The 13,350-nt window shown below is 30.5% G+C and overlaps 1 protein-coding gene across 1 annotated transcript in view; it reads left to right on the forward strand.

Annotated features, from left to right (window-relative positions):
• Nucleotides 1-13,329, forward strand: part of LOC111627075 (ATP-dependent RNA helicase dbp2-like) — a 49,426-nt gene extending 36,097 nt beyond the window's left edge. The window contains 2 exon segments of the mRNA XM_023370632.1: nucleotides 7,057-7,331; nucleotides 12,159-13,329. Of these exon segments, the coding sequence (XP_023226400.1) occupies nucleotides 7,057-7,331; nucleotides 12,159-12,625 (742 nt within the window). The 3' untranslated portion in view covers nucleotides 12,626-13,329.
• The last annotated feature ends 21 nt before the right edge of the window (nucleotides 13,330-13,350 follow it).

Here is a 13,350-nt window from a genome sequence, read left to right on the forward strand (position 1 = left end):
TTTCATTGAATCATTGCTTTATAACTGAAGATTCTGTGAAAAATTGATGTTTTTCTAATGCTAGATTTTATTCCCGAGCAATTAACAATAATTCAACTTAAAAGCATTTATTATAATATTAAAAGATACTATTTTTTTTTAGAATAAACTATATATTAAGATAAATTAGTTGATTAAAAATAAGTAAAATTCTCCATATTTTGTTATTTGTATTTGTTAGGTCAAATACATACGAGTGTATTCATTAAAAAAAAAATTACAGGTGACTCAATTAATTATTCAATTAAAATGACTCAAATAATTTTTTTGGTTGAAGTTCTAGTCAGGGATTTCTAGGGCAGTATTCTAAATTTTTTCCACTTTGTCACTATTTCTTGAAGTTTTGAATATAAAAAGACATTCAAAATTGATTAAAATTAAGAAAAATTAGTACTTTGGTGAACAGAATTAACTAAAGTATACTGTAGCTATGGATAAAATTTATCATCTTTATCCTCTTTGAGCAATATCAAAATAATTTGTAAGCTGACAATGATTACATGAAGGTAGGTATTAGTATTGCATTATACATTGGTGTACATTTCTGGTTAGAAAATTTTACTTAATTATTTGGAATTCTAATTACTTGAGATTAATTAAGAGTTTAATTGAAGTGAATGAAGTGCGATGATATTTTATTAGTGAATAATGATGATAACATTTATTTCTCTTTGAACTTTTTATTTTTTTAAATTTAAAAAAAATGTAGTTGTAATATTCTAATGTAACGGGAGAGATAGATTAGAGGTTTGCTAAATTCTTTCCACTTTTCCCCTCTTGATAAATTACAAAATGAAAATCTGAATTATTTATTTGCCATTAAAGATTTATCATTAAAAATTTGCTAGATTCGTCATGTTTTGACTGTTGAGGTAAAATCGAAGAACTCGACACTGCTTCAATCTTAATAATCTTTTGGAAAATATATAAAATGGGAACACTCAATATCAGTTTCAGTTTTAACATGGAGTCAAGGTGTTAAATTTATTTCGATCATCAATTAGTATAATTCTGTAGAAAATTGTCTTTAGGTTTGAATAAAACAATTTGTGGTTGGCTATTCTGCCTAATTATTTTCACGTAAAAAAGAAAATAGCTTGAGAGAGGGCAGAAAAAGATTTTTATCAAGTAAATTTTTATTTTAATATAAACGTTATTTCATTAAATAGTTATAATATTTGTTTTATTTATTGGAATGCAAACAGATTTAATTCTTTATTCTTCATAATACAGAAAAATTAAAGTGTGAAAATTTAACGTTGAGCATGCTATCAAAATTAATTATTAACATAACGTCAAGTTATATGAATTCAATTGTAAATTTTCAATTTTTAGTAACATATAGAAATTTTAAAAACTTGGAAAATATTCAGATGAAAAGCATTAAAGAGTTAAGTAGAATTAATAGTAATTAGTAATAAGTACAAATTAATAATGGTTACATTTTGATTTAAATAAGTTTTTAATTTAATTGACTTTAGATATTCTAATATGAAGCTTTCTTCTCTTTTACAGAGGCACACTGTAATGATTGGCAATAATATAAGTCGTGCCTCTGAACCAGGAAATTTGGGTGATACCATCCTTCCCATGCGGGGTGGTCAACAAATCCACCTCCTGTGGGATCTTGGCCATGTTCTATGAGGAGATAGCTTGCTTCGTGAGTCCCTCTTTAACAGTAATAAAGCGAAAGTCATGTCATCCCCATCCTTCTCGAACGTCCTGTGGGGTTAAAGGGTTTTACCTGTGGTTGGTGCAACTGCTAGGCATAACAGCTGCTTGAGAAAACTTTTGTATGTCTTCGAACTTTTATCTCCAGTTATTGTAACAAAAATAATATCAATGCAGCTGAGGCAATGAGCTTGCAATCAAACAAAGACTGTCGATACGTTCACAACGAGGATTCTGGATAGGTAGGAATAAAAGTTTGGGTTGGGCTCCGCAAGCATCTTGCCTATCTTGCCGTGGCAGCTTGGGGCTCTCAGTATATAAAACTGCTGGAATTTACCTCAAGCCTTGACCATCCACGGTGCTGTGCTGGATTTATTGAAAGAAGTCAACCACAGGTAACTGATTAGTGTCTATTTCTTAATATATTTCATATTTTTCTTTAATTTTTTATTTCATTTTATGGGGGAAAAAACAAGTCATTTCAAAATGTTTTGTCATTATATGTTTTTAGTAATAAGGAGATTTAAAAAAACAAATACATTTAAAGCGTTACCTTGTTAAAAAAAATATATATACTTTTATTATTTATTACGTAGATGAAAGAATCAAAGATCATTTAATTTGTAATGTGTAAATACTTTTATACTAAAATTAAAATTTTTAAAGTATGTTTTATTGGTTTGGTTTGAGTTAAACTTTTTAATGTTATAACTTTAATTGTCCACAATATAATAATTTATTGAGAAGTTTTAAGGCAAATTTGATGATGTTATATATCCTTAAGTTTTTGAATTACGTTTTGGATTTTTATCATAAAATTACAAAAAATATAAAATTAGGTTTCTATCGTTTATAATAAAAATTCAAAACTACTACAAATTTGCTGAATCAAGTAATAATGACTAATTAATATATTCTCAGATATATGTCAATAATAATAATGTTTTTATTCTGATTGTGTATACACAGTAAAGTATGTTTAATTTATTAGGCATGCTTGATTTTCTTCCAGCAAAACGGTAAATTTGGTATCATACGTACATTACTTTAAATCTACCAGTTTTAATGAAAATATTAAAATTACAATATTATGAAACATTATTTCCCTATTAAGAATATCTTATGAAAAAAGTTAATAATAGTCCTCCAAATAAATAAGCAATGGTTGTGTGTATTGTCATACTGATCATAATGAATATAACAATTATATTTGCTTATTGTACAACCTAATTTCACATCAATCATTTTATATCCTGCTAGTTTGTGTTCTAACATTATTATTATTATTATTATTATTTTTTTTTTTCATCCGTTCTTTAACTATCTAAATATAAAATCGAAAAACCTTATTTTAAAATAAATAAATAAATGAATTTTAAACAACTTTGAAATTTGTGCAGACGTTTAGCATGCACATCCTTATATTTGTTTATAATTAATGAGTTTATCTCATTCTGTTAATGTTAACATTTGGCTGTTGATAATTGTTACTCACAGAATTCAAAAATCTTTTAGTTTATATATAAGTGCAATAACCAAAGTGCTGTAGCACTGAAATGAGATTCTGTTGTTCCTCGTTATCTCAGAAATAATACAGTAATGAAAATAAGAGTTTTCAATATATTGTTATATGCGATGAGTGCATGCGAATTTTAAATAATTAAATCAGAACATTATGCAGCTTCTTCAGAGTGACAGAACAAATGATGAAAGTATTATTAAGCATTTTGAACTATGAAAATGCATAAGTTGATGATGATGTATGGATCAACAAATTATGTAGTATGATGTAACTATGAATCTTAGTGCTGCATGTTTATAAATTAATCAGATTTTCTAATTTTAAATACTGGGCCTTTCGAAAAGAATGCTACCGGTTTTAATTGTAATTAACTTATTTTAATTATGTTAATTGTTATCCAAGAACATTGTACTATACAAGGTCTGTCCCAGAAGTAAGTGTACTGATTTTTTATTTAATGACTGTGCAGTTTAACACAGTCATATTTACAAGTATGTACATATCATACATGTATTTGTAAGTTTAGATTACTTTTTTCCCTGTACTATATTAAAAACTAAAATTTATTTGTTTGTAAGCTTAAAATAGATTCTTATTAACCATATATTATTAAAAATGCATTTATAAATAAATACAGAACTGGGAATGGTTATTTGTGGTTTAGCCTAGTGACAAGTAAATTAACTTACATCGTTTTTTGACTTAAGTCGCCTCTCCTGGAACCAATTACTGATGTAAGGCGAGGTATACCTGTACTTTGAAATAAAAATTCGGAACACTTACTTTTGGGACTGACCTCATATGTTAAAACATTGGAAAACTATCCAAGTTTCATATTTGTCAATTACAGTTTCTTAATTCTTGCTCCTTGCATCACATGACATACATCCTACCAATACTCAAATTCTTCCTACGCTTGCTACGGCACATCCATCGTCACTCCTTCTGCGGCAGTTACAATTCTATGGCTCCCGCAGATTACTCATGTTGCATAACGAGGAGCAATTCCAGCCTTATAAACTGCAGAATGCAAAATGTCTTTTCTGTCATGAAGTTGCCATTTTTCATTTAGGATGTTCACTAGAAGTAGTAGATGACAAGGCATTAGAATGCAGGCAGGAGACAAAGTTCAAACTGTTACTTTGTCAACTTGCATATGTTGCATGCTACTTGGATAGTAATTATCATTATTACAGTAATTTAAAATGGTAGACCCTTGTATATTAAAAACATTGCATATGAATAACTGATTTTACGTTGGTTTTTAAATAAAATATCATTAATATTTTAAGTGAATTCACTTTGTTTTCATACTATTCTAAGCATTAATAATAGTATAGATAATTAATAATATATTTTATAATTTCATTTTAAATTTTGCAATCACTTAGTCGAAAACATTTTGATATATTCTCTCGCTGGTTTTGACAAATTAGTTCTGTGTTAGTATATTTGTTATGACTACGTATCCTACGTGCAACACTTAATTTGTTGGCATACATAGGGCTGTCATCTTATTTCAAAAACAGAAAGACTAGACACGCATCAAACAACTTTGATGTTTATGGAAATAATCTTGCTGATCAATGAAAATCAAAGCAGTTGATTAGTTAGACTTATTGAATAATTTTGTTCTTCGATTGCTAGATGATCACTCTGTTTACTATCAAATTCCTTATATTTTTATTAAAAATAAATATCATTGTGTATTACGTCTGCCCTCCGATCATCTTTGCTCGCCCGCATTTCGATACAAAATCAAGATACGGATAAATTTTATAATTGCATGTAAGTAATCATTTTTATGGTTAAGATATTTAAATTATGATAAAAGTATTTAACTGTTTCCAATTAAAATTAATTTCATTTCATTAATTTCATTCCTTTTCGTCTTAATAACCGATACTAATGTACAGTACATTCCCATAAATTAAACTTCTCTGTTATTTTTGTTTATTTGAAGAAATAGTCATTAATAAATTCAAGTTTTTCTATTTTAAAATAACTACAGACTGTATCATTCTGTGCTAATTACTAATTTAATTTAAAGTAGTGCCACATAACTCTCTGTCTAACATTAAACTACATGACAATTGCAACGTAAAATATAATTAAATGAAATGTCTGAAATAATGTTCCCAGTTAGTTTGCCAAATACTGATTTAAAAAAAAATGCAATTTCTGATTAGGAATATCATTTTAAACTTTATCATTAGATTTCCTTGCATTAAATTTAAACTGTTTCGTAAATTGTGTTTGAAAATACAAAATAAATCTTCAAAGTCTGGCAGGATATTTAAGTAACATTTCTGGCTTTTACAAAGTAGCGTCCACAGAGGAGGACAAACAGGACACTTGCCCCGCCCCGAGATTGTAATCTGCAGAATTTTTCACTCAATCGTAAAAGTGACCAAGATATGTAGCCTTACGCCCCCAGTGATGGGAAGCTTCAATGTCATACCATGTTCTAAAGTCTACTTGTGAAATAACCCCAGTAACTTAAATAAAAATTTATTGATGTAATTATTTGTCTCCAAGTTTTGCCCCAAGGAAAACATTTGCAGACACCCATGGTTTGAGGATTTACTTTGGTGGTAGATCCAGTAAAATATAATGTTTTAAGATACCAAAAATACTATAATATACAAGTTAATGTGATTATTACACAAAAGTTTTATTTTCTGGACTTCTTAAGTTACTATATTTTTCAATATCCATCATAAATGACACATTTTGATACATTATTAATTTATTTGATCTTGAGTTGAAACTAAAGAGAACTGATTGTAATTTAAGTACTAATTACATGTTTTATTATTAGGAATATATTTAATTTGTCATTAATTAAGTTCCGATAAAAGAAAACTGAATTAACGTTGAATGGTACAAAGTTTGGCGGAAATAATTTTTTGTTTATTAATAATTAAGATGATAAATTTATTACTGCCTTTATTTAAGTATTTTTAATTTTCACTGTTTCTATATTTTAATTTTTTACTCTTTCTACTTAGTTAAAGTTGTATGTAAATTAGCCTTTTTTTTTTTTTTTTTTAAATTAACTTTTAGTAATAAATATTTATTGTTAAACTTATTATTTTTGCATGAAATGTTTAGTTAATTAGTACGAAGCAGAATTAGATTATTCAGATTAGAAAACAAGATATCATAGAGGAAACGTCATGCTGCTTCTGTTTACGGCGTAAGTGCTTATTTGTAAGGTATAGAAGGTCTAAGAAATTGACTGCTTTAAGGCCTAAAGCCAGAAGAAAGTCGCTCATGAAAGAAAGTAAGATAAGTAGTGACTAAAATTAATAAGATCGGCTTAAATTTTTTGTTAAAGTTATCGGCTTTAGGCCTGCCAGAATACAAATTGGTTTGCTTTTTTTAAACAATTTTTATGATTTAAAGTTATAAACTGTTGTCAGTATTTATAAGCCACATTTCTTATTAACAAAAACTAAGGGACATTTTAATTATCAATGTTTAAATACTTTTTTTTTTATATATTTGGTAAGTTATTGTTTTAAGAAAAGTTTTTTTTTATATATATGTGTATATAAAATCTTAGTTTTTTAAAGTAATACCCCATTTTATATGAAATAAAATTTTAAATTAAATATAAAAATCACAGAAGCAATGAAAAAGAAATAAAAATATATATTTTTTATATAATTTTAATGTTAATTTTTAAAATGCAGATGTGGACGATATAAAATTTGTGATCAATTTTGATTATCCTGCCTGTTCCGAGGATTACGTGCATCGTATTGGAAGAACAGCGCGCAGCAACAAATCCGGCACCGCCTACACTTTCTTTACACAAGGAAANATAATTTTAATGTTAATTTTTAAAATGCAGATGTGGACGATATAAAATTTGTGATCAATTTTGATTATCCTGCCTGTTCCGAGGATTACGTGCATCGTATTGGAAGAACAGCGCGCAGCAACAAATCCGGCACCGCCTACACTTTCTTTACACAAGGAAATATGAAACAGGCCAATGATCTGATTTCTGTACTGAAAGAAGCCAATCAAGTAGTCAATCCGAAATTGTATGAATTAACCGAAATGGCAAGAGGAATATCTGGAGGTAAAGGTATGAAAATTTTAAAGTATTTGCAATTCAAAACAAAAGCGCATCCTGCATTTTGACAAAGCCGTATACAGGGTGTGTAGTAAAGTCCTTTTACACTGATGTAAGTGAGCAACATCTAACATATAACACAAAGACTTAAGAAAACAAGAATAACACACATCAGAGGACACAAGAATGAACACTTGAAAAATATACATTTTATTGTCTGTGCCAGATGTGCATTTCATACTTTCTATTCATGCTATTTGTGTATGCAGGAATGTCTTTTTGTACCAAAATCGGTCACACTCAACAACTTCATAATTGACTTTTTCATATTGTGCATCATTTTTGAGGTGCTGTAAGTTTAGTCTTGTAGTGCGTAGTTCCTTTACAGTAACTATACATAATGCTCACAACCATAACTGTCTTTGTTTGCCAGTTATGTGGGTATATAAGACATTATTCTGCACCCTGTCTATTTTTGCCATTCCTTTTTCAAATCTATTAATGGTAATTTTTTGCCAGATATTTCTCTTTTGTTCCATTCTCCTTAGTTAACATACTGATATAGGAATTTAACTTGTATGTGTTAGTTTATATAAACTAGAATTATTATTTCAGAAATTGTACTCAATTAAAATTATTCAATATATAATAGGGTATGGTCTTGATTGTCTTATCTGAACAGGAACAATAGCAGACAAGCAATAAAGTACAGGGTGTCCATAAAATTACTATGCAGTGGGAAAAGTTTAAGTAAAGTTTTAATAAAAGTGTAGTTTTATATATGATATTACAGTTTCTCCCACAGCAAATGTGGGAAATGTTTCTCAGAGGCTCCAAAATCTATAGTGAGGTCCAGAGACCTAGCAGGCCAGATTCTGCTAGACATTATACTGTTGGCAAAGAAGTCTTCCAGGAACTGGAATATCTGCAAGTAGTAATGCCATATACTGCAAAGTGTGAGAACCGAAGACTTTGAAATAACTCCATTCCATATTCAGATGGAAATGTGAAAGAAAGATCAGAGAAATCTGTCTCTGAAGAGTCCCAACACCAGTTAGAATAAATTTAACCACATCCTAACTCACAATATTGACTTTTCTGAGCAAAAAAATATGTTAAAAATTAGCAAGAATTTTTAGGAGGGTTTACGTTAAATCGTTGATAACCTGGGATACATTGGGATCATAGGCTGATGATGGAGTTAGGCACTAATCAAATCAAATGATAATAATTTAAGGATAAATTTATTAATAAGGGATGACCAAAACTATTATATAAATGTGATTAAATATTAACTGTACAAAAAATATCATATAAAAATAAATCTCTAAAATACAAATGATTCTAAAAAGGAAATAAGATGAACGACAATCTTTTCCTAATGCCTTTCTGGGAGAGAGTTTACAAAACTTATATTACCTGTAATACATCCATATTAGACATGGAGTGTTGAGAGTTCTTGGGAACAAATAAAAATAGAGAATTGGGGAGAGGGACAAGAGCGTTGGTTAATCACGACAGCAACAATACCAATGAAAAACATGTGCCACTTGCCTTTTATACAAAAATTCCATCCAATCAGATTGTTGGAAATAAGCCCTCCATGCTTCCAATACATGATGGAAGTAGGGTGGTCTTATGGATAGTGTGTGATTTATCTCACGCAAACTATTGCTTTTGGAGAAACTAAACTTTTCTTCCAGTTAAAAAGGATGTTCCTCTTTCGACTTTAGAAATTTATCTATCATAAAATATTGATGCATACATGTAACTTTAATGACACTACTAATTTCCTACTGAATAGTAACTTTTTGGACACCTTACAACTGAATAATATGGAATCATATCTGGATAAGTTGTATTTGAAAATACATTATTAGACAGATCAGTAATAAGGTAAAAATCTATAAAATCCTTCCTTTATTTATTTTCATGTGTGATTTCACAGAAACAAGTCGTCACGCAGACTAGATGTTTTGAGATACTCAACCATCACTTTTTGATGTTTGAATGCAATTCTAAACTGATCCAGTCTCCAGTCAAAGCATTTTTTAAAATGTCAGCATAAAAAATAAAAAAAAAAACACAGGCCCACGTACATCCAGATGATTGAAGATTGAATAATCAGGATTTCTTACCGCTGATATTTGAGCATTTATCTAGGATTTAGCTAGATGACATAAGGAAACTGAAAATTTTGAATAATATGAGGTCTGTTCAAAAAGTTCCTGAACTTTTTGTATAGCACACCTCCAGTTGGTTATTTTTTAATCTGATTGGAGGCTTTGTGTCCACGGAAACCTCCCAAGTAACCTCCTTCAAGCTGTTTGTTGATATCTTGTTTTGGTGATGAGTTACGGCCGTTAGTAGGGTTCGGCAAAAAATTGGATCCACGGAAATGAGCTTTTTGAAGGAGCAGTGTTGTTCTGTGAAATTTTGGGGGTTATGAAATACCTAAGAGACAGAATCAGGCAAAAATGGCCTGAACTTTGGAGGAGCGGCAAGTGGTTTTTTTCACCACAACAACACGCCAGCTCATTTGTCCCTCAGAATTCATGAGTTTTTGGCCAAAAACAAGACCACTGTGCTTCCCCACCCACCCTACTTACCTGACCTGGCCCCATGCGACTTTTTCCTGTTCCCCAAACGAAAAAACCCACTCAAAGGAAAAGATTTACCACCATTCCAGAGATAGAGAAAGATTCGATGGAGAACTTGAGCATTCCAGAAGTGTTCTAGGACTGTTTCAAAAAGTGGAAACACTGTTGGGATAATTGTATATTTTGGGAGAAGAGTACTTTGAAGGGGACCCTGACCAATAAATTGTAAGTGAAGTATTTTTTCGTAATAAATGAAGTTAGGGAACTTTTTGAACAGACCTCGTATAGTTCAAGCAGTACGGAGAATTAGTAAGGAATTTCAGCGGTTTTGGATTTCTTTTTACTGTAGAAATTAATTTTAGATTTCTGTTATTGTCTCTTGTCCATATTTCTAAATTTCAATTCTGATTTTTAAAAATATAGAAAAAACAACCTTTGTATTATTCAAGATAATCTTGTTTTTTAATAATGGCATTCATCCTCCTTTATACTATATTAAGAAGTTGTCAATTTATTTTAATTATACCAAAAATTCTGAAAATTCACATAGATTTTTCCATTTTCATATTCTTTTCTCCTCTTCTTACTTTGATTTTAAATGTACAGTAACAGCTTGTATAAGATGAAATATTAATGAGATCATTTTACTAATTTGAGCATCTTGCAAAACAGTTTTAAGACATTAAAATTACTGTAACCAGTAGACTTAACCACTCGTCTAGTTAATTAAAATCACTATCAGAGTTACATTATGGTCAGTTCAGAAATACTTTGTTTCTCTTTGTCTGTTTCCTTAATCCAGCTCCACACTTTTTATTTGGGACTTAGCAAAAAGTTAATGCCTATGATATGGTGTGGGAAACTGTGAATACCAAATATCGGTCAAACATTTGCATACTAGGCATTCAGCAAATACCTAGTATGTGGAGCCAACTTTATATGATTAGATGTAAACACAACAAATACTTGTTATAACCACTATGTATTCATTTAGTGTTAACCTGTTATACATGTATAACAGATATATGTTAATGAATTGCAAAATACATAAAATTTTCTATTGTTTATTTTTCTCAAATTAAAACTTAACGTGAGATTTTATTTTATTTTATTTCTATTGTTTTTCAAAGTCTGACAGCAAAATCTCATCTATATATTTTAAGAATTATGCTCTTCCATTAATAAGTCGGTTCAGAATTCTACAGATTATGTTGCCATAAAGTATTTTCCAATAATGTAGAAATTATTGAATTTCTAGCATTTCTTTATTTATGCAGAAAAGTCAGAAAGTAAGGTTCCCTTTTTAGAGTGAAAACATGGAACAGATATAATGAAATTGAAAAATAGATTGTTTGCATGTTTATGTTATGTTGAGATTTTATTGTAGCCTCGGTAGTAGAATGATGCATCCTGCATATGTAACGCACATTTGACTGCTTGATCGTCGTCGTCATCAGAGTCAGAATAGATGCACTAGAACAGATAGAAATCTGACAGTGCCAAATCAAAATTAGGCAAGGAGGGAAATGAATTTTACTGCCAAGAACACTTCATGGTCAGATATTATCGTACAAAAGTATACCTCTATGGATTTCCGCCCATATCCTCTAACTGAAGATGGACTTTTGATGTCTCTGCTTTCCAGTCCAATGATGACATCCAATAAGTTAAGCATTGGCCAAATCTTCAAGATGCATCTTTCTACTACAGAGAAATGTTTCTTAATTTACTGCCACACTAAGATGTCTCGACAGGTGAGACAACCTAAATCAAAAAGTAATTCGAACATGTGCCCTTATTTATTTCCGCATCATAACGCATTTACATTCAAGATGGAAAATTATAAATTTTCCAATTCCCTCGTATTTTATATATTGAAGGTAAAAATGGCAAATTACTTATTTTTTAAAGAAAAATAGTTATTTTATAACAGCTACTATTTTACAAAGAAAATAAAATAAAATCTCTCATTTCATTATGTTAGACGTTCACGGGCCAAATTGATTAATTCCTTGGAATAATCATTATTTTTGCTTTTCGTGTAACCAATCTTATGTCATTTCACAGAAAATGTAACATGAAATATAAAAATGACATTCTACAGCATTTCTTTACTTTTTGTTTTGTGGAGTTAATCATTTTGGTAACAAGTGGCTCGTATAAAGGTAGAATTTATGAAGATGTATTTAAAAATATCACTTTTTGGTTTCCTAATTGTATACTTTTTTCTTTTATGTAGGCCGAAACAGATGGCGTAATTCGGCTAATGACAGCCGATCCCAAAAGAGAGACAGGAGCCATGAGACTTTCGGTGGCCCCCGTGGAGGAACGGGCATGGGAGCTGGAGCCAGAGGTGCAACAGAAAGGCAGTTGTTCGGATCTGGAGTAAATAGAGAGAGAGAGTTGAACAGAAGTCGCACGTCAGACCGCAGCAGGGCCGAAAAGTTTGGTGCCAGGGGCTCGCATGCCCTGAGCTACGGACGTGGGAGTTATGCCCCAGCGGCCACTGGCCAGCCCCAGCACTCACCGATGAATGGTAACTACAGCATGCCCATGAACGGTCCGTCGAGCCACGGGACCGGCATGAACCATGTTCCGGGCATGATGCTTCCGAGCATGTACAATCAGTATGGCAGTCCACATGTGTCTAGCCAGATGCATGGTCCGGCAGGTATTATGAGTAGTTATTATCAACCTCATAATTAATAGACCGTCTAAATTCGTACATATACATATATCTATAAGAAAAAACTCTGGGAACATTTTTGTTGGGACATGCTCGTCTACCCCGGCAACAGTTTTTTGGGAATTCTCAAGTATTTTAAAACTCAAACATCTTCATTGTTCGACATCATATCATTTAAGTAATCATAACGCAAATAAAAGAGAGATCATTCCATTGGTTTAGTAACAAAATTAAGTAATGTTGCAAAATTATCAAACGTTTTTCCTTATAAATTATTTGTTGGATTACTTGTTTTGTTTTAAACCTAGAGTTATTTGTATAATCACGACTATAGAATCCATAATGCATATGTGTATTAGTGTTTATTGGTTTCTTATAAAAAAAAAACATAGTAGTAATAAACCATTTTATAAGTCATTAACTTTAAAATTCTTGTGGAAAAGTTGTTCTTTTGCAATACATTTTCACCTTGTGCAAAGTAAATTGTTTCCTCACAGTAACAAACTCTCTAAAATCCGAAAGAATTACCTTTTGCCTGCAACAAAACCTAAAGAGCACCATATATGGGGTTTTCTGGCACTCGGGTGCCAATTTAGGAAAAATATGGTCACTTTCTCCATTAAGCATCAAACTATGCATGATTATATACAGTAGAGCGTCGTTTATCTGAATCAATTGAGGACTGGGGTTATTCGGATAACTTATTTTTCGGATAACCAATTGTGTACGAAAAAATACATTAACC

Source organism: Centruroides sculpturatus, unplaced genomic scaffold (genome assembly GCF_000671375.1).
Source record: "Centruroides sculpturatus isolate CEXI.00-Female unplaced genomic scaffold, Cexi_2.0 scaffold33, whole genome shotgun sequence".
Taxonomy (NCBI): Eukaryota; Metazoa; Arthropoda; class Arachnida; order Scorpiones; family Buthidae; genus Centruroides; species Centruroides sculpturatus.